Raw genomic sequence first — 25,332 nt, forward strand, 5'->3', positions numbered from 1 at the left:
CCTCTCTGAGTATTTTAGTTCAATGGGATTATGGTAGACAGACCCTGGGTTGACCCCCTCCCAATAATTCCCATCTCCTGGTATTCATCCCCTCATCTAATCCCTTTTCCTTAAGTACGGGAGAGACCTATGACTTGCTTCTGAGAAAATGGCAAAGATGGTAAGATATCAATCCCATGTTTATGTTATTATGTATACACACACACCCCACACACATCCACACACACACACACACAGACCTATCTTGTTAGCAGATGCATAGGGAGACTCTCCTGCTGGCCTTGAAGAAGCAAGCTGCCATGTTTTGAAATACCTATGGAGAGTTACACATGGCAAATAATTGTAGGTGGCCTCTAGGACCTAAAGGCAGCCTTCAGCCAATAGCCAGTACAAATTCCAGGTCTTCAGCCCTACCATCCCAAATAAATGGTATCTGCCAACAACCTAAGCACTTTTGGAAACAGACCCTTCCCATTCAAACCTCCAAATGAGACCACAGCCCAACTGATAGCTTGATTTTGCAGCCTTGGGAGACCTTGAGCAGAAGACCTGGCTAAGTCACAAGCAGACTCCTGACCCAAGGAAAATGTGAGATAACAAATAGATGTTGTTTTAAGCTGCTAGGTTTTGGTAATTTGTTATGAAGCATTAAGAATCAATACCGACATTGTGCCATGAAGAAGGGAAGGTGACAGGTACCCTGTTGGCCAATTCTCAATGAAAATGATGAGTCTACTTAGAGGGGTCACATTCTTCTGAGAACACTCCAAATCAGGCCTCAATAAAACCAGAAGAACATAAAGAGAAAGATATATAATCATAATAAAGATATACTAAGAAAGGTTTTCCTGATAAACACCCTCTAACTCAAAAGGGATAGAAGCCCCTGGAGGAAAAATGATGTTTTTAAACAGCTGATTAAATGAATGTTTCTCCAGTTTTGTCTTGTTTTGTTTTTTTTTAATCATTAATGGGAGTAGGAATTTGTAGAACTATACAAAAAAGTCTCTTGCAAAGCCTCTTAGGGGAAAAATAAGCCAGATAGCATGGAAAGATGAGAGGATATTTACAACATTATTTTGATGACAGTGACAGCATGAGTCAATGCTATGGATTCCGTAAAAGTGCAAAGTGGCCTTTGGATCTTATAAAGTGGTCAGTGTACTGTGTAAGGGTAGGGGGAAGCAATTTTCCAGAAATCAGTGAAAGCATACATCTGGAAGAACTTTGGGTTCTGGTACATTTAAATTCTGTTTAAAGCTATTTTTGCACAGATACAAAACATAGGATTGCCTCATGTGCTCTGTGTGCCTATAGTTAATAGGATCAACTCTAGGCACATACTTCAAGTATGTTTTAAGAAATGTAAACAAGAGGTTTTTTTCTTTTTTAATGATCTCCAATATTTTCACATAATAGGAGGGCTTTATGTCTTTATGGTTATTTCTTGTACACAAATTCTAACTATATGGAGTCCAGGGTGTGCAATAAACTTATTGAAGGAAAAAAAAATTAATGGAGCATCCTTATACCATTTATCTCTATATTATTTATATTGTCCTACATTGTGCAAGCATAGTATCTTGCAAGAAACATACTGTATTCTGAAAAAACTAGCAAAAGAAACTCTAAAGAATATTTATGCTATAATTTAATTTTTAAATTTATTTCAACTTCTGAAAAATATTACTACTGAATTTAACTCATAGCAATTAGTATTTATAGCACCTAGTGTCAGGAACCAAGGATAAATAGGGGAAGGAGATATCCTGCATTCCAGGATATGAGACAGTAATGCACTGGGTCCATAGTATTCCTCACAGAGGAAAGCTGGAATACATCTTTATTTGTGTTTAGTTGTGGTAGTTATTAAGCTTCTTCTGGTGTGACTCTTTTGGCTCTCAACTGGATTAAAGCCCTTTGGCAAGAAGACTAATTTATTTGTTATTTTGTAGCTTCTGAAAATACGAAGTATAACACTTTGCCCATAAGAGATGTTCAATGAATCTTTTTAAATTTTTGCTAATTGAGACACACAGATTTTATCTGTAATTTATATCAACAGTAGCATTTAGGTTTTTTGTTTTTGTTTTTTTTTTAAAGTAGGCTCCATGCCCAGAGTGGAGCCCAATGCGGGGTTTGAACTCACCACCCCGAGATTAAGACTTGAGCTGAAATCAAGAATTGGATGCTTAACTGACTGAGTCACCTAGGCACCCTAGCATTTAGATTTTTAATTTTCACATCAATTATGCCCACTAAGCCCTTTCAGAACATTTTTATTTTTAAAAAATACACCTATATTTCTATGTGTATTATAGGAATTCATTTTATTTAATTTTATAAAACAAGTTTCTAGAATAAAATGTTAGTAATTGAAGAATGCTTGTCTAAATCCTTCAATAACAGCGTGTTGACTGCTTGTTCTCAGCTTTTCCAGATCACCAGTTCTCAGGAGGTGTCAGCATCCAGAATCCCAGGGAAACTTGTTACAAACATCAAATACAGGTTCCATCCCTGGAAGCCTAACCCAATCAGTCTGTGTTTGTGCCCGGGAATTTGCATTTCTAAACAAATTCCCAGGTTATTCTGATGTGCAATGACTGGCAATTAATCCTACATCCTTGGAAACAGATGAGGATGACGGATTTGTTTCCATTAATTGGTATTTGAGGGATTTTTCAATCCTCATGTGCATATGTTCATACTTCTCCACAAGAGTTTGGTTTCAAATGACAAAATACACAATCTGGTTGCAAGAGCAAAAATTCCATTCTTGAAGATCAGAGACATTATTATTCCAAATTGTGCAACTTGGAAGGAAGAGAAGAGGCGTGAAAATTGAAATTGTTGGGGCTTATTTGAAAGTTGGCAGAAGGCTGGGATGTGTGGGGAAAGGGTGTGCAACAGGTGGGAGACAGACCCTGAGCAGAGGCAGTGAGGGTGCTGCCCCAGAGGAACACACAATGTGCTCCAGTGTTCAGTGTGGATGTCACGCATGAGCTCTGTTCCATTGTTTCTCCTTTTTCTATCCCAGATTAATAAGGGAACTCTAGGTACACAAGAGTTGGAGGTCAGTGTGGCCAGCTTCTAACTATTACTATAGATCATGAAATAAACTTGACTTTCTTCCTATCCTTTGAGTACCCACGTGTTGGGAAGAACTGAATTGCTTCTTGGCAAGTCGGGGTGATTCTAACCATGGATCTGGTTCCAAGTGGCTGGAAGAAAACATGTCTGATTCATTTCACAGAGAGGTTCTGAAGAACTCTTTCATGTAAGAACCAACAAATATGATAGAATATTTAATTTGATTAAAAAAGTCAAGTTTTCCCACTTGCCTAAGGATCATGAAAAAATAATATGATTATAAAATGTTGGCAATAAATATTACAAGTGTTTACATAAAGAGGTTTTTGCGAAAGCTAATGTAAATGTATCAGTGGAGTGGAAACTAAAGGTGGAAAATTGGGTGAAGCTTTATAAATGTTTGATAAACCCACAATGACTTTCTTTAGGAATCAAATTTCTTCTAAAATTGAGCCCATTAAAGGCAGCAAAGTATTTTTAATCAGAGTGGAAGCAAAGGCAAAAGATTACCAGTGTTCAAAAATCTCAAGAAAATTTGACATTTCTACAGTGGTGGCAGCAGTAAATTGTAATCACTGGAACTGTTGGCATGACAGCCAGCATTCACACGGGATCTCCTTTCATATTGGAAAGCAAAGAATTGCAGTGTTTTTTTATTCCCTAACTGATGGTTGCCACCTGCATATGACAACTACGTACTGAGCATCTCGCACCACAATGTCCAGTAGTCCCCCCTTATCTGTGGTTCCACTCTCCACAGTTTCAGTTCCCCACTGTCAACCCCAGTCTGGAAACAGATGATCCTCCTCCTGATGTATCATCAGAGGTCAGTCGTAGCCCAATGCTACTCCATCACACTGTGTGCATCCTTCACCTCACTTCATCTCATCGCTAGGCACTTTATGATCTCACATCATCACAAGAAGAACGGTGAGTACAGTTTGATAAGATATTCTGAGAGACCTCGTTCATATAAGTTTTATTGTAGTACATCATTATATTATTCTATTTTGTGATTATTTATTATTAATCTCTTTCTATGCCTAATTTATAAATTAAGCCTTATCATAGGTATGTATGTATAGGAAAAAAGCCTAGTCTATATTTGGTTCAGTACTATCCATGGTTTAGGGCATCCACTGGGGGTCTTGGAATGTATCCCCCAGGATAAAGCAGGGTGGGGTACTACTCTACTACCACATGGTACTAGACCACATTGGTTGCTGATAGGAAACATGCTTGGTGAAGGGGCTTTCTTTTTCTCCTCTGGAAATCAATTAGTGAGATAACCATAATCTTCAGCCACATAGGTTATTTTGTTGGGGGCGAGGTCCTTCTCTTATTTTTCCCCAGTTATCCCTGATAACACTCTCATTCCCAGATGCTCCTCCCATCTCCCCTTTACCTAAGTTCTCATTCTTTTGGGTTTGATCTATTTCTTTGAACATGTCTGGATTCTTGAAAAATATGGAGCAATGTTTAGTGTATTTTTCATTTTCATAAATGATTTTCTGTCATGGACCACATTCTATTTCTCGCTCGTGTCTCTCAAGCTCTGCACATGGCATTGTACGCGTACTTAGTTTGTTGCCATCACTGCTATAGAGTGATCTCATAGTGCACATCCACCACCCCCACATTTTACTTAACCATTCCCCCAGCCCCCATCTTTATGTAAATCATGCAACAATGAATATCCTCAAACATATCCCCTTGTGATGTAAGAATTTTTCTAGGATAATCATTCAGAAGTGGAATTGCTGGGTCACAGGGTATGTTTAAGACTATAGAGAAAATATTTTTTTATGTTTCTGCATAGGCTTTCTGAACAAAATTTCTGAACACTAAAACTTGGACTTGGGCTAAAAGAATAAGCACGAGAAGTTAATTTATGACTAATTAGAAAGTGAGAAACCATCTAGAGAGATTTATCTTCCCAGAAGTATGTGTTTACATCTCAAGGTGGGGATGAGACCCAGGACTTGGAGACATCTTTAAGCTGTCAAGCTGGAGACACTTGTCGTATCCTCCCTTTGGAGAGATTTATTTATATCTCACAAGATAGAAGAACAAAGAATCCTTCCCAAGGACCAAAATTTTTTCTTCCCTTCTCTCAGATGAGTGGGGGTGCTGGCCCTCCCCTATATAAATATCCAGATCCATATTCTTAGGGTTCTTTTACCTACAGTACAGACCCTAGTATGTGTAGGATGACACCGGGCTCTCATTGTGTGTCCCAGGGTTAATAACTGAGGCAAAGGGGAGTTGGTGAGGTTATTTGCTGTAAGTCATCTGCTCTGCATGAGACATTAAAAATTTAACATTATGCATATCCCTAACTTCACTAAGTTCTATTAAATTGCTTTCCTGAATGATCCAATTTACATTCCCCCCAGCACAGTATGAAGAATTCCTTTCCTGCATCACAATGGAAGGCCTTTCTGGGCTCTGAAACTTCTGGAAGGATTACTATCTAACAGTCTTTTCTTATATCTGAACTAGGCCATGCTTTTGGTGACCACAGTCATATTGGTCTGATTGCATCGGGGACTAGCAGTAGGCTCCTGTGACTCTTTAAACCATAAACCATTGCCTCTTAAACCAGGGGGAAAATCAACCACATTTCTGTGGCAAACACTGCATTTTTCTTCATCTTTATTGCCTTTTCCTATCATAAGCAGCATTCCAGGTTCTGGGAATCAGACCACCCTTTTTAGGTACAATTATTTTAGTACACTAGTACATATCAAAATTTGGCCAGGGTCTAGTTTTATTTAAGAACTATCATTTTGTTGGTGTGTTTACTACTTGGAGCGGTTACAAAGAGGATAAAGCTGACTCTGCCATGGATGTATGGGGAAGGCATTGCTTTCCATGATGTGGGAATTTCAAATGTCTCCACTTAGCTATTCAAAGGGCAGAGCATAGCATTAAGCACTGATGAAGTAATAAGAGATCAAGGCAGATGTGATGTTGAATTATCCCTCATAGAGAAATGGATAAAGTAAACCCTGGTCTATTTACACAATGGAAAACTTTATAGATACTAAAATGAATGAGCTAGCTCCACATGTGTGAACAGATATATTTTTAAAACATAATGGTAAACAGAGAAAGGATATTGCAAAAGATATGTGCACTATGATAACACACATATAAAAGTTTAAAACAATAGTACCTAAATATCCATGGAAATAATACACACCAACATCAAGAGACTATTTGCAACAGTTTCTTTCTTTTTGTCAAGGGGGATATTTGAAGTAAATATGGAAGCAATGTAAACATCTCTTCTATCTTGTGGTGGGAATGGGCATCATCTTTTGGCACTTTTCTGAATCTATGAGCTATTTCATAGTTTAATAAAAAGTAAAAGTGAGGCAGAGGACACAGTTCAATGAAGCAGAGACTGGCCAGGGTTAGGGTCTGTGAGGAAGAAAGGTTCTGCATATGGCCGGGGCGGGGTGGGGGGCTTCCTTGGTACCCCTCAATTCCCTTATAGGGAAGTCCCTATTATTTTGTCTTTGTGAGGCTGGCCTTGGTGTTGAAGATCAGTAAAGTACTGTCTCTTTCTCCTGATCTTTGCATTTTATTCTATGTGCATGTATTCTTGTTGGGGGAGAGGCTCCACATGAAAGTTTCTTTTAATCTAGCTCTTCAAACACAGAGATAAAGAGATAAACAGGAAATGCAAAGTGTCTGATTTCAAAGTGTTGATATTACATTGTTTTGTTAACAAAACAAAGCAAACATAAAGCATGCCAACCCCATCTTCTGTCCTAGGGCAGTGTTATGGAATGGCTTAAATGACTGCAAGTGATACTTAGAAATAAGGGTGTGTTTTGTTTTGTTTTGTTTTGCTGGAGAGTGGTATGGCAGAAAGGAAGTAGGTTTTGGGACCAGAAGATGAGAGTTTGAGCCCTGCCACTGCCATTCACTAGGAGTTCTTGGGAAATAACTTAATTTCTTGGTGCTTTCAATGCACTTCTCAATCTGTAAAATGACTGTGATCCCTAAGCTGTCTCCTGCAGAGACTTGCCACTGCAAATAATTTCATGGATAATTGCACCACTTTGTACACTGTAGAGAAATAATACAAAGTAGTGATAACGATGATGAGTTGAACAAAACGAGATAAGTTTTTTGCACATAAAATATAGGGTTTTGGGTCTCTTAGCTAGATAAATATGTAAATCTTTCCAAAATGAATGACTTGTTTAAGAAACACTGATGTTAGGTGCCTGAGAAACAGATTTTGTTTTCTAAAAGCAAGTAACATACTTATCTTTGTTAGTTTGTTGTCAAACCTCGGAATATTGGACGTAATAAGATGCAAACACAGAAGGATGTAATGCAACGCGAACACTTGAAAGGGAAGTAATGCCATGTGCATGTTTGATGGGGCCATAATGAGATGTACAAATAGAAATGCACATAGAAATGTGCATGGGCAATAGTGTAATGAGATGCATAAATGGATGGCTGTAATGATAAAAGCATTTGGGGGGTATGTAATGTGATTTATAAATGGAAGCATTAAATGGGAAGGGTGGAAAGGGCAGGTCGTGATAAGAAGCAGAGAGAAAGAATGCAGTGCTGTGCATGAATGGAGGAGCTAATAATATGTGCACGATGAGGATGTAACGAGATAAAAATGGGATGGCATAATGAGGTTCACAGATGGAGGGATGTAATGAGCTACACAGAAAGGAAGGAATCATGACAAGCATAAAAGGAAGGATTTACTACTATGAATAAAGAAATGGCCATAAGAAGATGTGAGCACTGAAAGGAAGAGCAAAAAAAAAAAGGGACATTGGTGAGGGGATGGGAAATAACAAGGTGGGCAAATGGAACACGCTATCAAGATGCTGAAATTAAAGGGTGCAATGAGGTGTGCCCATTTAGGGAATGATTAGACACATATATAGGCCTTTAATGAGGTGCCTGGGCCCTGATCAGACACAGGCCACAGCATTCAGTTCTTACGAAGTAGGTGAAAATGGAAAAAAATCAGAGCAGGGTCATAAAGATATCTAAATTATTACAAATCTCAGAAAGAGAAAACTAAACAGGTGATTTCACCACAGCCTCAAAGTTTATGAAGCAATGGTTTTTTGTTTTTTTTTAAGATTTTATTTATTTATTTGAGAGAGAGAGAATGAGAGAGAACACATGAGAGGGGGGAGGGTCAGAGGGCAAAGCAGACTCCCCGCCGAGCAGGGAGCCCGATGCGGGACTCGATCCAGGGACTCCAGGATCATGACCTGAGCCAAAGGCAGTCGCTTAACCAACTGAGCCACCCAGGCGCCCATATGAAGCAATGGTTTTATAGTTGCTGTTTATGGGGCACTCACTGCACCAGCAGCTCTTCCGGGTGTTTGACAAAATCAATCAGCTCCTACCGCCTTCCTAGCAACACTGTCAGGCAGGTGGATCTGTTCCTAGTTTACAGATGAAGAAGTTAAGTTTCAGTGAGGTTAACCAACTTGCCTAGATTCCCAGAATGTGTTGGTGGTAGAGATGTGACTCAAGTAAAGTCAAGTGGATTCCAGTTGCCTTTGCCTCTCTTTCGGTATTTCCATGAGTACTCAGTGGGACCTCCTGCCTCACCATCACCTGGATCCTGTGTCGGAGTTACAGGCCCACCCCCAAGATTACCATTTGCAAAATCCACAGAGGTCCCAGGAATGTGCATTTAAACAAGGTCTCCTGGGACTTTCGCATGTGCTAAGGTCTGGGAACTACTCTGTAGCCCTAGAGTCTGGTGTTCTAATGCTTCCCATCAACTCTGGTAAAAGATCATGAAGAAAGGGGCTTACACTCAGCATGAACAATTGGGGTTGGTTACAAGGGAGACTACAGAAGGAATTATCAGACCCTGGAATGAGGCATCAGATGATTCTGTTGACCGTATTTAGCAAAAGATTTTTTTAAAAAGGCCCCTTCCTCTCAGAATGGTCTTCAATAGGAACCCCAAATTGTAATGAAGATAGTAGAACAGTGCAATAATGTATTGAAAATAAGTAGACTTTAGGAAATGTTTGTATACCAAATTAAAAAAAAAAATAAAGGTTATTCCATAATCCCTAAAGGAAAGAGGGTAATTTGGTAATGTGTCCCCAGAATCAAAAGTTTGCTAATCTACATGCAACATACAGGATCTTAAAAAAAAAGCAAATAGCGCCACTGACTGTGCTCTTTCTTGATATGTCTAGTATTGAAATGTCTAAATTGCTATGATTTTTTAGATTAAAAAAACCAGAATCTATATTTGAAATGAGTGTTAAACTTGGATGACAACTCACACTTTAGTGACACAATCTCTGCTCAAAACATTTTTAGAAGTCTCTCCCAGAACCGTCTTGTAGAGTATACTCAGGAGCCACATACGAAAAAGTTTCACTTTAGGAGCGCCTGGGTGGCTCAGTCGTTAAGCGTCTGCCTTCGGCTCAAGTCATGATCCCAGGGTCCTGGGATGGAGCCCCGCATCGGGCTCCCTGCTCCACGGGAAGCCTGCTTCTCCCTCTCCCACTCCCCCACTTGTGTCCCCTCTCTCGCTGTCTCTTTGTCAAGTAAATAAATAAAATCTTAAAAAAAAAAAAAAGTTTCACTTTAGTGAAACCCGGTTTTTAACTATGATTCAGTTTGAGTCATCTCCTTTTATAATAGACCTTGGCCTACATAAGTTTTTTTGGCTATTGTGGAAATCAATCTCATTCTCAAAAGATGACACCTTTGTCATTCATTTTGTTGAAGGGGTCTTGCAGAGGAAGTACAAGAAAATGATACTAGTTACCATTGACTGAGCTCTCAACGGTGTGCCAATTGCTGGTCCAAGGATTTTACATGTATTATGTGTTCTACATCTCCCAACATCCTTGTGAAGTGTTTCCTGCACTTTACAGGCAAGGAAGAGGAAGCACAGAGGACTTAAATCAAAGAGCCAATAAGTGCTGGTCAGCATTCAAACCGAGCCTGAGCTTCTAACTACCACACTTCCACTTTGCTTGAAATAAAGTGCTATTTAGGGACGCCTGGGTGGCTCAGTCCATTAAGCATCTGCCTTTGGCTCAGGTCATGATCCCGGAGTCCTGGGATTGAGCCCCGAATCGGGCTCCCTGATCAGTGGGGAGCCTGCTTCTCCCTCTGCCTGCTACTCCCCTTGCTTGTGCTCTCTTTCTCTCTCTGATAAATAAATAAAAATAAAATCTTTTTAAAAAAAAGAAATAAAGTGCTATTTATTCTAATAGTTTAGTGCCCAGGGTTTGTAGGCATTCACACAATATCCCTGATAGCACTGAGGGGGAAAAGTATACTATTTTACTCATGCACTGATCATTTCAGAAAAGAACCCAAACCACTATTGGATTGGAATAGACATTTCGGGGGAGCTATGTACCTCTGTTCCCCCAGGAATAGAGTTATTTTGTTAACTATTTTCTAAAGTGTGTGTGTGTGTTTTTTTTTTTAATTTCCTTGACTGATGCAGAACATCTGGCTGACTGTGAAGGAATGTTCACTACAGTAGTAAAATTGACATGCTTCATTATAGGACAGTCTGGCTTGTGAAAAACGAAGGAAATACAATACACGTGATCAACCCGGTTTTAAACTAAACTGAGAAAATATTTCTTCTGCCAATTTTAATTTCTTAAAAAAAGTTTATGTACAACATAAGTATAATATGTGTGACTGGTTGTTAGGGAGATACTAATAGTGTGTATTAATTAGCCAAGCTTAAGGATAACAATTTTCCAGTTTTTAAACAGTGAATCCGTCACTTAGGTTCATTGTGTTTGTAAAGTCATGTGCAATCACTTAGTATGAGTTGTGTGTATGGAATTGTTTAAATGAGGGGTCCTCCAGATTGTTATAATGTATAGCTGTTAAGGGGGGAAAAAAGAATCTGAATGAAGGTAGAGACAGTATTTAGGGAGGCAAAGTTGAGAATCTGGCTGGACTTCCAAACTCTCTGGTCCTACGGCATCAATAAAAGTCCTGCTTGTACAAGTCTCCAGAGGATGTGCCTGTTCTCAAGGACTCTTTTCACCTTGGAGCCTGTCCTCTTATGTTAATCACATTGATCCCTGATGAACTATAATGTGGGGGAGTGCAGGTCCACTGATAGCACATATCTATGATAAAAGTTCATCTTGTGCTGAAGCTAACACTCTCCGGCGCTCCGTAGCATCGCAAATCTCACACACGCAGCAGGGTACACCCTCAGCCACAGTCACGGCCGGCCTCATCTTGCCTGGTGGCCACCAGCTGTCTGCTTTAGCCTTGGTCAGCAGCGTGATCAATGAGCTCGTGTCCTTGTTTCCAAGGTGAGTAGTAGAGCATGGGTTGGGGCTGAGAGGAGAAGCTGAAGGTTCTTGTGAAGAGAAGCTCAACACAAATCCATCCTCTTCTTCATTCAGAAAATAACTTTTTCTTCCTGGGCTCTAAAGACTATCTTTCTGATTCTCAAATTGGATTTCCTATGTTTTCTTTTGGTCTTTCAAGTCTTTTATTTTGGTCTGCACCTGACTCTCTACCTTCTCAAACACAGATCTCCCCTACCTTGACATATTTCACCATTTAATTACCACCCAACCAAAAGACAAAAGCTCAAGCTTGGATGAATTCCATTATAACACCTAAACAGCTGATCACTACTGAAGAAAATCATATTTCCGCTTTAAGTCTGTTATCTCGGATCCCAAATGGATGTTTCTCATTGCCTGACAGTCCTGCTATATTTCTCTAGTAAGTACATAGTTCCTTTGTCTAAGAATTTCATTTTAGACTTTCTTTCCTCAAACCTCCTACATTCCATCCCTCCCCCCACCCCATCACACTTTCAGCTGATGGCCTCACCTCTTACTTCACTGAAAAAGATGAAAAGCCATGAAACAGAACTCATTCATCTTTCCCCCCATCAACTCTACTTCTTGATCTGGGTCTGTGTGCAATCGCTTTTTCTCATCTGTTCACCATCCTCACCCTCTCTGTTGTGTCATCCCAACACTTGCAAACATGCACTGGGGGCTCCCATTCTAAAGCATCTCCATACTTCCTCCATGACGAACCCATTCAGCACCAACCTCTCCAACAGCTCTCTACAGATGCTGTCTCCTTCCTCATTCTCTCCTCATTTCTTCGCCTACTCCATTTTGAACCTCACCTTTAAAACACCACTAAAACTGCCTTTTCCATGTTGCCCAATCGGATGGGCACTTTTCTGTACTTTGCTGCCTTGACCTGGCTGCCAAATCCCATTCACTTCCATTCTCTCTCTTTCTTGGACTCCCTTGAGACGTGTGACTTTTATACTTTCTGGGTTCCTTTTGTCTTCTGGCTGCTCAATCCTGTACTGGGTCCTTTGACTCTCTAGACTGTCTTCTCAGATTGCTTTAATCTTCCCATGGTTTTCACCACCTCTGTGCCGAGAGTGCCCTCATCTGTGGCCTAAACCACAAATTTGCCTACTAGACAATTACACTGGGACATCTCACAGACATTTTAAATTTAAGATATTCAAAAGTCTCCCTCACCCTTACACTCTCCCATTAGCTTGCTATGTCCCTTTTACCTCCAAAATTTATATTGAATGTGTCATTCATTTCTATCCCTACCAGGACCATTCCAACTCAAACTACCTTCTTCTCTCATCTGCGTGAGCAATAGTCTTCATGGTCTTTCCGATTCCACTTTTGCCCCTTTCTAATCTAGCCTCCACATAGTGTACTGAGCTATCATTTCAAAATAGGCTGGGTAATAATGTCTGCTGCTCAAAACTCTTCAGTGACCTCCCATAGACAGCAAGAAAATCTAAGTTCCTTGCCATGGCTTAAAAGGCAGAGGTAAATTACCCCAGACCAACTCTCCCTTTGGTTCACTGGGCTCCACCCTGATTCTTCTACTTCTTGGAACGGTGCAGAAGGGGAGAGAGTTCATTCCTGGGGTGGGCATGCCCAGTGTTGTAGGAGGAAGAAAATATTAGAACTCTCACTTTTTGTTTACTTTTCATCCCATCCTTAAGGTTTTTATTTTTGAATATTTTTATAATAAAAATGATGAGGGGCACCTGGGTGACTCAGTCAGTTAAGCGTCTGCCTTCGGCTCAGGTCATGATCCCAGGGTCCTGGGATCGAGCCCCACATCGGGCTCCCTGCTCGGCGGGAAGCCTGCTTCTCCCTCTCCTGCTCACCCTGCTTGTGTTCCCTCTCTCGCTGTCTCTCTCTCTGTCAAATAAATAAAATAAAATCTTTTAAAAAAATGATGAGTGTAATAATACACGTATATTATTTATAAGTAAATAAATGTAAACATGGACGGTGCTTGCTCAAATTTTTTTCTGATGGGATGTGTGATTTAAATTTGGAGGAGAATGCTCTAATGCACCAAGGTTTTGTCTTTCTCTTCTCATTCTTCCTTCTCTTTTTTTTTTTTTTAAATTATCTGTTATTTTTGTTTTTGTTATATGGTCTCAAGGGCTTTGTGCAAATTATTCTCTTTGCCAGGAAAACTCATCTAACACCAGGTCAGAGAAGGTCCTGACCACCCAACAAACACTGCTGTTCTTCATCTCTTCCTCTAGGCATTTTATTTTTTTATAGTATCTTTCAATGTGGCATTGTGCATTTCTTTACTTGCAGATTGCTTGTCTCCTTGGGGCAGAGCATGATTATTTATGTTTGGTCTCCGCACAGAGCTTGGCATAAAGCAGGCATTCGCAAAAAGTATTTGTAACTTAATGAATGAACTTACAGTTCCATTCATCGGGACTTCACTGTGATTTTTTGTTGTTGTTTCCTCCATGTTACTGCTCATGTCATCCTCCTTACATGAAGCCCTGTCCCTCTTTCATTTAAAAGCCCAGACTCTATCTTAATGTCTGTCCTTCTCCCAGCCAGCTCTCTCTCTGAGCCAGGGTTGTCCCAGACATTTGCATCTACATTCCACCCTCAACCCGCCCTCTCAACCCCCTTGCCTTCAGCTTCCTACTATGAATGATATTCTCATGGAGTTTCTCTCTTAATCACTAGATTTTATTCAGACCTTTTTATCTCTTGACCTCACCTTTGCTTCTTTGACAGTGCCAATCAGATTTTCCTGGTTCTCAGCTTGCAGCCTGAAAGTCCCCACCCTAATCTAGGCTTTTGAAATCAACAAACCGATTCCCATTTACCCCATTCTCACCTAGCTTGCTCTGAAAGGGAGGGCTCAACAAAACTAATCTCTCTTCAACACCGTGATTCATCCTGCTCTCCCTGGAGGCTGACCTACATCACTTGTCACTTACATCACACATATAGACTTAAATTTCTCTTAAGAATGTGGATAGTTTTCCAAAGTGGCTGTACCAACTTGCTTTCCCATCAACAGTGTAAGAAGGTTCCCCTTTCTCCACAACCTCTCTAACATTTGTTGTTTCTTGCCTTGTCACTTTTTGCCATTCTAACTGTGTAAGGTGGTATCTCAGTGTGGTTTTGATTTGAATTTCCCTGGGTGTTATATGAAACAATGAATCATGGAACACTACATCAAAAACTAATGATGTAATGTATGGTGATTACATAGCATAATAAAATTAAAAAAATAAAAATAAAAAACCAAACTAATGATGTACTGTATGGTGACTAACATAACATAATAAAATTAAATTAAATTAAATAAAAAAAAAAGAATGTGGATAGTTACAGCTTATATATAATAGCCCATTCCTTACTTAGGCATTTATTTACTGGAGCACCATATTAACACTGCAACTCAATACATTAAATCTAAGTCTCAGGGAGCATCAGAAGATCTCCTTTTCGTTATACCCAGAATTGGTGCCTCAGTTTTATTTATACTTTGACATTACAGCCAATTACCCTGGGAACTGGCAAGTGTGTTTGTAGCAATGTGGACTGAAAACAAATCTCCAAATGTTAGCCAGATGGGATACATTTTATTTCAGTAGTAAATTTAATTTTTTTTTTTGTTTCCATAATGGGCAGTTTTGAGACTTCATTTCTATGGCATATGGAATTTCTCCATGCTTTGGGAACTGGAACATGTGTGTCAATAAAGGAGATTTCTCTCTCAAATTCCAGTTCTTTAGCAATCCCGGATCAACTTTGTCAACTGTCTGTTCCTCTGATAATCAGAACGCCACTCCTTCTGAAGGGCTGGGCCGCACATGCACCGGAATGAAATTATTAATGGTATCTCTAGTTGCTCCCAGAGTCCATCCTCCTCATTTCCTAAGTAAATTAATGGATTTTCTGCCCTTTTTCTAAAATCTTTATTTTATAATGAAAATCGATGGACTTAAAATGGATTTTTCTTTAAGTAAACGGCTCATTTACATTTACTTACATAAAGCAATGTAACTGAAAGTAGTACTTCTGTAACTGTTATTCCTTGATTATAAAAGAAACCATACTTCTAACAGAAAATTTCAAAAATGCTATTCCATCAACCAGAACTAACCATTGCTAACATTTCAGTATATCTCCATTTGGTTGCTTTAATGGAATCCTCCAAATAATCCTCTTTATATAAATAATTTTGTATCTTGCAATGTGGCATTTGACATAGCATTGTTTCATGTCACTAAACATTTCTTATAAACAAGATTTTGCATGTTTTCTTAATATTCTTCCATATGGATGGAAAGTATATATGTGTATACTTTCATTCTCCCATCTTGAGACATTTAGGCTAGTTATAAATAACTCCACAATATTTTTTGGTGTGCATATCTTAAGTTTTGTACACATTTCAGATTATTTCTTTAGAATAGATTCCTAGAAATGGAATCACTGTGTTAAAGGATATGAACATTTTTAAGACTCTTGACCTGCATTGCTAAATTGTTTTTTAGAAGTGTTGAAATAATTTACACTCCAACTAAAAATGTGTGAATGTGTCTAAACTCCCTTGCTGTAGCCAGAACTGATTATTATCTTTCTAAAAATGGATTAAAAAGGGTAATGTTAATGTTATTTTAATTTCAACTGTTACATCTTTGACTATTAATGAAGCAGAATACTTTTTTTGAACTGAGTTTCCTTTGAGTTATTTGCTCATGTCCTTGGCCCACTGATGATTGATTAGCATGAACTTATGGTATCTTCAGGATATTAAGCTTTGTCTTTCATAATTATTACACATATTTTCATTTTAAGTTATTGTGCATGACAGGTTTTGTTCTTTATAAGCTTTATATTTTTATATAGTCGAACCTATCAACACTCTACTCTTAGACATTACTTACAGGTTTAATTAATTTTTTTAAAAGAAAGAAAAGCATATACAAAGGATAATGTAACAAATACCTATGTGCTCGCCATATTAATAAATACTGATATTTTGCTTTTGATTTTTTAAAAGATTTATTTATTTATTTTAGAGAGAGAGAGAGCGCACAAGCATGAGGGGCAGAGGGAGAAGAAGAGAGAATCTCAAGCAGACTCCATGTTGAGCGCTGAGCCCGACGTGGGACTCGATCTCACCATTCTAAGATCACGATCTGAGCCGAAACCAAGAGTGGGATGCTTAACTGACTGTGCCACGCAGGCATCCCTGCTTCTGATTTTTTAAAAAACAAAGTTACAGATGAAATTGAGATCTCCTTATTTCCCTTTCCAGTAACATTTCCCTCTCTCCTTTACCCACTTCTTTGTTATCCAGAGGCAAGCCTATCAGGAATTTTGGTGTGATTCCAAATACGGTATTGTAAATTTACCACAGGTATATGTACCCATAAGCATTCATAATACTGCTTAGAGTGTTATAAAAATTTATGTAAGTTACCATACTATTTGTTATACTTTTGCAACTTGCTTATTAAAACTTAATATCCTGTTTTCAAGACTGACTCCATGTTATTACATATAGGTCTAATTAATTCACTTTCACTGTCTGTCTAGCATGGTTATACCACAACATTTTCTTCATTTCTCTACTGATGAACGTTTGCACTGCTCCTGATGTTTTGGTGTAAATAATATTCAGTTGACATCTGTGCTTGTCTCCTGGTTCAGGTATGTGAGAGTTTTACCTAGGAATGGAATCGCAAGATAATAGGGTACAGGAATTTATCATACCACCAGCTATTGCCAGATTGTTCTCCTTAAGGTTATAAAGAAAAATTTGTCTTAAACTTTGTTTAGGACAGGAGATTTTTGTATGTCCTATAATACACTATGTATTAACTTATTCAATCCTCAAACAGCTCTATGAGGTAGGAACAGATATTATAGCCATTGTATAGACAAAGAAACTGGAGTTCAGAGCCAAAGGCTTCAGAACTGGAAAGTGGCAGAGCACGTTTTAAACCCAGGAAGTCTGGCTGCAGAGCCATGCTTACCTACTCTGGTAGGTGGAGGAGTCAAGATAGGTAGGTTATGCTGCTGTAATGCCAAAACCTTAGTTTTTTGGGGGGTTTTTTTGGGGGGGGGTTCTTCGGCATGTTGTGTTGTTTCTTTTTTATTTTATTTTATTATGTTATGTTAATCACACCAAAACCTTAGTTTTTAACAAAACAAAAGATTGTTTCTTCTTCATGGGAAGTGTGTAGTGGGTCTGGGTGGCTCTCCAGAGCACCAGTCCTCTGTGAGGTGGCTCAGAATTCTGTGCCCATGTGCTGACAACTTAATATCAACATTTGTTTCTACAGTCACTATGGTAGGTGAAGAGAGGGAAAACAGAATCACATAGTTGTTTTTAAAAGCTTCTGCCTGGAGGGACATGTCTCCTTTCTCATATTTCATTGGATGAAGCAAGTCACATGGCCAAGTCTTACTTCAAGAGGCAGGGAACCGTAACCTTCTTATGTGCCCAGAGTAGAGAGGAACAAGAAACATCCATGACAGCTGTGATGTCACCATGTCACGTGCTCACGTTCTACTGCTGCCATTGACTAGCCATGTGACTTTCAACAGGTCCCTTTTCTTCTAATTTTAATATCTGGACAATGACAGGATTCACTTATTTATTCAGTTGGTACCCATTATTTATTGAGAGTCCAGTGTATGCCAGGCACCATGTGACCCTGCAAATGCAATGATAAACAGGGTGTAACTTCTGCCCCCAAGCGGGTGGCAATTAAATAGCTACCTTACTGTTGATTTTCAGTTCTAAAATTCCAAGACTCTGTTAAAAGGCAATCACAACAACAAACCTTCCAGAGCATTACATTCTAGAGACTCAGGCATTTTCTTAGGAGTTTATTCCTTTTTGGTGTACGTGAATCCACTTGGCTGCAGTGTTAACTCATTTCCAGCAACAGATACACACATGTACATCACTTTCAAATTGCTGGTGTATGTGCATACTGACATATGTGGGGAAAATAAAGCAGACTTTGGATTATTCTCACAGCTATTTTGAATTTAGTGGGCAGAACACTTCATAAAAAAACAGAAGAAAATCAATTTGATTGAGAAATACCTGGGCAGATAACTTTGCTAAATAATGGACATTCCAGATATCAGAGAGTTTTTTTTTTTATTACTTATGAATAAATAAAATTACAAAACTAAAGATTTCAAAACCATTTTGATTTGCAGTTAATTTTTCCCTAGAGGAATATTTACTGATATAAAATAGAAGAAATATGAAGAAGTATATTTGTGAGCATGCACAAAACCGGTTTGCCAATTTAAAAAAAAAAAAAAATCTCTCAGGACCTGAAGCAGCCTTCCAAGTGTTAATTTACTAGTTGCCTGTAGTTAAAATACAGTTCACATGAAAAATTTATAAGAATTTGAGGCATTGTCTTTAATCATGATGCAACATTTTAAAATTTGAATGAAATATGCAAAAAAAAATCCATTCTACTTTACATTGATGCAATCATGGCATTTCCTTTATTCTTAATACTGCAAATCTAATTCTTAAACCAAAGCCAAAAAATAGTGATGCAATAGTTGGATGCATCTTCAGACCATTCTAAATAAATTTCCAATTAATCAGACCCATTTGTCATCCTTCTTACAATCCTTTCTTTCTTTCTTTCTTTTTTGATCTTATTTTATTATGTTATGTTAGTCACCATACAATACATCATTAGTTTTTGATGTGGTGATCCACGATCCATTGTTTTCGTATAACACCCAGTGCTCCGTGCAGTATGTGCCCTCCGTAATACCCAACACCGGGCTAACCCAATCCTTTCACACTTAAGAGGTATTGAGTTGTTTCACCATATAATGATTAATTTGCTGCTTGTCTGTACTTTGAATTTATTTAATATTGGTATACTTGTTCCCCTTCTAATAGTAAAACAGGGACAGAGACCATGATCATTACTCTCAGAACCTCTGGTTTGCCCAGTAAGCATCCAATAATTATTACTGGGCTTTCTTGAAGGCTAAATAAGAATAATCAGAATCTTTGAGTATGGGAAGAGCTTAGAGAAGCTGGTTATATTTACTAAGGAGAGATCAATAACCATTCTCTATTCTCATTATACATATTCTCCCTGAGTGATCCGATCTATTGCCATGACATCAAGTGCTACCTTATGACTTCTAAATCCATGTCTCCAATAATGGCCTTCTTCCTGAGGTCCACACAGGCATTTCAGCCACCATCACCACCTGGTTATCTACACAGATAACTCAGACTCAAAATACATAAACAAGAATGCTTTATCTTCTTCCTCCACCTCAGCTCCCTTTGTGGTCTCTTTTTCAGAAGGGTGCCATCATCCACTCATCCATATGATGCACCTGGAGTTATCCTTGATTCTTCCATTTTCTTTATCAAGAACCAAGTCCTGTGCGTTCTACTTCTTTAATAGCTCTTGAATCCATCCTCTCCCTACAACTTCCAACTTCAGTTCAGACCTTCATTTCCTACCTGATTCTAGTAATACTTCCTAAGTAGCCTTCCTATCTCCAGCCAGGTTTACTTGAATTGTTTCCTCCATACCCAGGCCTATGACTTTTCTCATGCAAATCTCATCATGTCAGTGTAGATACACTTCCAGTTTCACTCTATTTGGTGAATGGGTGCAGTTCCATATTCTGGTCCCTTCCCAATTTGCTGTCTGCTCAGGAGGTCTCAATTATGTCCTGAGAGTGTTGCCCCTATTTCCACACCCCTAAAATGCTGTGTTTCAAGTCATACTTGCCTGTCTCAATAGAGCTCTTTCTCACCCTGACCATGCTCCCTCTCTTCTGCCCACCTTATTTTCGTTTTTTTACTTTGTGGCAATTGCAGAGGACAAAGGGATGAAGGGAAGTATGGAAGGAAAAAATGAAAGGCACCAAGGAACTGCAGCCCAATTTCTTGATGCTTTTTCCCTTTCAATCCTAGAGTCCATGGTCTGCTTTTGTAAAACGTTTTCTATTACACACCATGTGTGTAGTTTTTGTGTGTCTCTGAGTGGGTTGTGTTATGTCATTCCGTGAGCCTCAAACAGCACTGTTGAGAATTTGGTTAAGCTACTCCATAGTAGTATTGCCTCGGCATCCATTTTGTTTGGCCAAGTGGGCTGCAGAGGCCTTAAACTGACACTAATCCCCTCGTGCACACTCATGCCTTAGATGGCACCCTGCAGCATCACAAGCATGATATGACACCTCTAATACCTTTTGTGATCAACAGTTTCCTCTCTTTCTGAGGTCCTTCTGGTGTGCCCTTTAGATAGATTCTGGCAAGGCTTACAGAAAAGTGCTCTTTTTGGTTTGAATTGACCGATCTGGCCTTAGCCTGGGAACTTCCCAAAGCCCTCCACCCCCAGCTGCAATAAAGGCGTGTGTCCCAGGTCCTGCCTCTCTCTCTGCCTGCACCTTGCTTTGACCTCCCCCTGTAGCCCCTAGAGGTGTGCTATGTACTTCCTCCAGGACCTGTGAGTAATAAATTTCTCTATTTCAATTTCTCTTGTGGTGTTTTGTTGAACCGGGACTCACCATCTGGCACCCTGTGTTCCATTTAACAAATATTAATTTAATAGTCATAACAAGCAATAATCCTATCTACCAATATTACTCTGTCTTTTCAATGATTACCACATGAAAATCATTAATTAATCAATGTTTTTTGATAATGATGAAAGGAGGTAAAGGAAGGAAGAATAAAACTGAACTGTTAAGAAAAAGGCAAACTGTTTCAAGATAATCTTGAATATTGGTTTAAAATAACATCCCCAAGGAAAGAAACACTTACCTTCTGCTGTGGAAATGTGGACTCCATCATGGCTGTTTCAAAGCTGTGAGCACCCTCTGCCTGGGTCTTATCCCACAGAGCTCTGAGAAATTGCACAGAATGACTTTGTATGGATAGGGGCTCAGGAAACAGGCTCTGAAAGGGCAATAATGAGAAAACCATAACATTATCTCTTGTCCTAACAATATTGTTTGATCAACTACAAGGTACTATTTGGGTTGAAATTCAACCAGGTTTAAATTTAAATAAAACAACAAAGAAATCTATCTTGAAGATCAAACATATGATATACTTCAGGCTTCTCATTTTTTTAATAGAAAAGTAAAATTATGGAATAGGATTTCAAGCCAGTTGATATTGATCTCTAAATATGCCTAAGCTTTGTAATGTAATGTTTACCTCGATCATTTCCCAAGCATGGTACTTAATTGGAAAGTGGTTAATATAAATATTCATATTTATTTGTTCAGAGATCTGAGAATTATGGTATATAATTAAAACTAGAGTATAAATATCAAGTCTGTTTATGCAGAGTAGATGATGAAGGCTAGAAATTAAATAACTAAGAGTACACTATTCAACAACTGAAATATTAACAGTGTGAACGGATGGTGGGGAAACAAAAACACTTTTAATCCTAAAATGTATAAGAGGTGACTATTCCCAGAGCTAATACTCTAGTTTTGGATAAAAAGATTATTCATGTAAAGAAAATCACATTTACATGTATTTCATTCAAGAAGATTTAAATTGTGTTTGTATATTTACTAATCCATAATGGGTTTAATAGTCATTTAAACATTGTGACATGATATCTATAAAGTGAGAAGTATTTTAATTCAAGGGAACAATTTTATAAAAACATAGACCATAATATAGGGCATCAAATATTATTTACATACATATAATACCATACATATTATCCTTTATGTGTGAGGTACGATAAAATAATAATATTGGCTTACAAAATTTTATTTTTTTGTGTCAATGACTGTCCAAGCATTAGTTTATGAGAATTTAGGTGGTCTGTGTGTATAAAGTAACTATTTAGTAAATGAAAACTAATAACATTTTTCCAGAAAAATCTAGTTATTATCATTATCAAGATAAACTGTTTCTTATGCTGAGTGGGGAAACGTGGAGGATCTTATACCCCAAGTAAGTGGTCCACAGATTAAAAAGACTAAAAGTCAGGAACAGATAGATTGATTATACCACCCATAATGTGGACATATCTGGGAATTTCTTGATTATTATCAGAAACTTATACAGCATATGATTTTTCACTTAAAGAAGAACAGGACCGGATTTAACTAATCACCATTCCAAAGAGGACCAGTTAGACTGGAATCTGTGAATTTGAGAATTCCATGAATGTGTTGACAGTTAACTTTGTGTTCTTTGAATTCCATGAATGTGTTAACTTTGCTTTCTTAAAGCAAAGAGTCTGACCCAGCATACAAGGCTAGTACTGGGTTTGTAATGATCAAGTCAAAGATTTGATTTTTCTTGACCCCAAAGTCAGGATTCACCCAGACTACACAATATCAAGGGTGTAGAAAAAGAAAGGAAACATAGTAAAATGAACAAAGAAGAAAAGCATCATAAACAGATGCTTTCGGGTGATTTTGCTTAAAGAGAAAAACAAAGAATCAGACTAAGTCAATAAAATATGACTGAAGGGACAAAAATAAATCAAGTTTTTTGGTTTATTTTCAGAAAACTGACAAGTAAAGAACAAAGCCAATGAGGAAACCAAATACAAACTCACTGATGGAAACTATTTGAAAAACAAGTAAAGTAGAAGAAAAATAAGGTCATTTCAAGAAAAGGAAAAAAAAATCAATGCTGGTTTTTATACTCACAATTTGATTCACATCAAAATGTGAGTTGTTCTTTATGAGGTATCAGTAAGTGTTCTTAAAAAGACTTCCTATAGGAAAAGATGGTTTTCCTAAGGTACATCTAAGCAGTCTCTTTTCTTAATTACTATAGCTCCATTTTATGATTATGATCTATTCAGCATTAAAATGCATCTTTTCTTAATAAGCTTACCTTTTCTTTATAAAGAATGTAATTGTCTGGTTGGTAGGGGCTCTTATAGAAATATTTCATTAATAGAAACAAACTATACTATCACTTGGCCTAATTTTTACCTATTTTATAACATTCATTTTATAACATTCATAATCTGTTTTTTCTGCGTCAGCCCTCTCTGCTTCTTTCTGAAACCCCCCATTTCATTTTTTAACACATGTGCTACTAGGAAAAGACAACTGAATGAGGGGGCAGGTGGTCTGTATTCTTCCTTTAATTTACTTATCTGTAAAAATGATGTCTGATATTCCTCCTATTACTAACATTTTATAATCTATATTCAACTTTTATATGAAAGTTTAATGCATTCAAGATAAGTATTTCCAAATATTCAAGACTCCCTGCTGATGTTAAAATCTTTGCATCAAGTTGTTCATTAAGTTGAAAGTTCCTCTTTATGTAACTTTACCTATATACATAAATTCTATGGGAAAAAATGGCATTCCAGTATTTTAATGATGTCAAAAAGGATATGTTGACACTAAAATTAATTGGAGATTGGAAGGCTGTAGAGAAATAAAGACAAGCCCTACATAAGGAAAGCTATTCCTCCAAATAAGCTGTTTTTGTTGTCATTTAACAAAAAAATATTTTCTTTTCTTTTTTTTTTTTTTAAGAGAAGAACATTCTCTTCTTTTTCTTTAAAGCTAAGGACATTCAAGATATTACTAAGTTTGGCCTCCTTAATACTAATCCAAGGTCTTTCCTAAAGAAACTACCCTAAAATATAGAAAACCCATGTTAAAAATTATTAGTGAAATGTGTATGCATTGCTGTTATTTACATATGAACTCTAATCAAAGAATTCAGTAAAAGTGATTATAAACTCATAACCTACCAACTCACTAAGGAGCCATGACAAACATGCATATACACACCTGCTGAAAGAGGAACATGATCTGGATCCACGGCTGAGGTTCTTGGCTGATGAGAATAAAACTGGATTTACTGTAGAGGCAGTAATGACCCTTCAGGGAGCAGGTAAAGAACAACTTTGCTACGCAACTTCTAACAGAATCTAGAAATGAATATACATAGCATTACACATAGATTTTTCCAGAGTTGTACTTTATACTTCAATATAGAAACACCTCTAGAAATACGTTCTTCAGTTTCAGTCTGCAAATGAATAACTCCAAATAACTGTGTATTTGGGAGTGGATCCATTTCATGGAATGTAGATTTAACTAAAGATTTCTTCAACAAGTTATATTCTTTCTATCAGTCTTTCCCTTGTTTTCATTAATAATGCATTAGGAATCTCCAAGGAACTCACCTGGAAGAAAGAAAACCTCTCATCAATAGAAAGGGAGATGCAGTGTTATTACTATCTGATTGGGCACTTTGAAATGATAATGTGGGAAGGATAAGCAAATGCATAGAGGAAACCCAGGCATCTTCTGGGCAGTGGATAGTGTGCCATGAACCAGTAACATTGTTCTCTTGGTTGTGCAGGGGCTACAAAGACAGCCTCCAGAATAACTCTGCCAGTGGTGTGACTTCCTATGAACTGGCCTGGTGTGGTTTGAAAAGTTTATCTTATATATTGAAGAGGTTCAAAGCAGGGAAACTTAATGAGATCATTGATAAGAAAGTGGGGGAGGGTGGTGGTGGCGGCATGGAGCAGAAGTGGCAAGAAGCCGTAAGTAGGAGGAGCCATTTAATTTTACGCCCTACAAGATGGGTGTTATTATTTCTATCTTAAAAATGAGGACGGGGCGCCTGGGTGGCTCAGTCGTTAAACATCTGCCTTCGGCTCAGGTCATGATCCCAGGGTCCTGGGATCGAGCCCCACATCAGGCCCCCTGCTCGGGGGGGAAGCCTCCTTCTCCCTCTCCCACTCCCCCTGCTTGTGTTCCCTCTCTCTCTGTGAAATAAATAAATAAAATCTTTAAAAAAAAATGAGGAAACTTACCGCATTAGGGGGTCAGCTTAGCGAACCACTATGAATGCCTTGTTCACCACCATGAATTTGCCATGTGGCATATACAA

General features: G+C 38.2%; 1 protein-coding gene across 1 annotated transcript in view; it reads right to left on the reverse strand.

The window, feature by feature from the left end:
• Nucleotides 1-25,332, reverse strand: part of VEPH1 (ventricular zone expressed PH domain containing 1) — a 223,796-nt gene that overhangs the window by 26,484 nt on the left and 171,980 nt on the right. The window contains exons 10-11 of the mRNA XM_034997824.1: nucleotides 24,219-24,358; nucleotides 21,244-21,378 (exon numbers count right to left, since the gene is read on the reverse strand). Coding sequence (XP_034853715.1) covers nucleotides 21,244-21,378; nucleotides 24,219-24,358 — 275 coding nt within the window. The remainder of the gene's footprint in view (nucleotides 1-21,243; nucleotides 21,379-24,218; nucleotides 24,359-25,332) is intronic.

The sequence above is a fragment of the Mirounga leonina genome, unplaced genomic scaffold (genome assembly GCF_011800145.1).
Source record: "Mirounga leonina isolate KUSES-001 unplaced genomic scaffold, KU_Mleo_1.0 Mir_115, whole genome shotgun sequence".
Lineage (NCBI taxonomy): Eukaryota > Metazoa > Chordata > Mammalia > Carnivora > Phocidae > Mirounga > Mirounga leonina.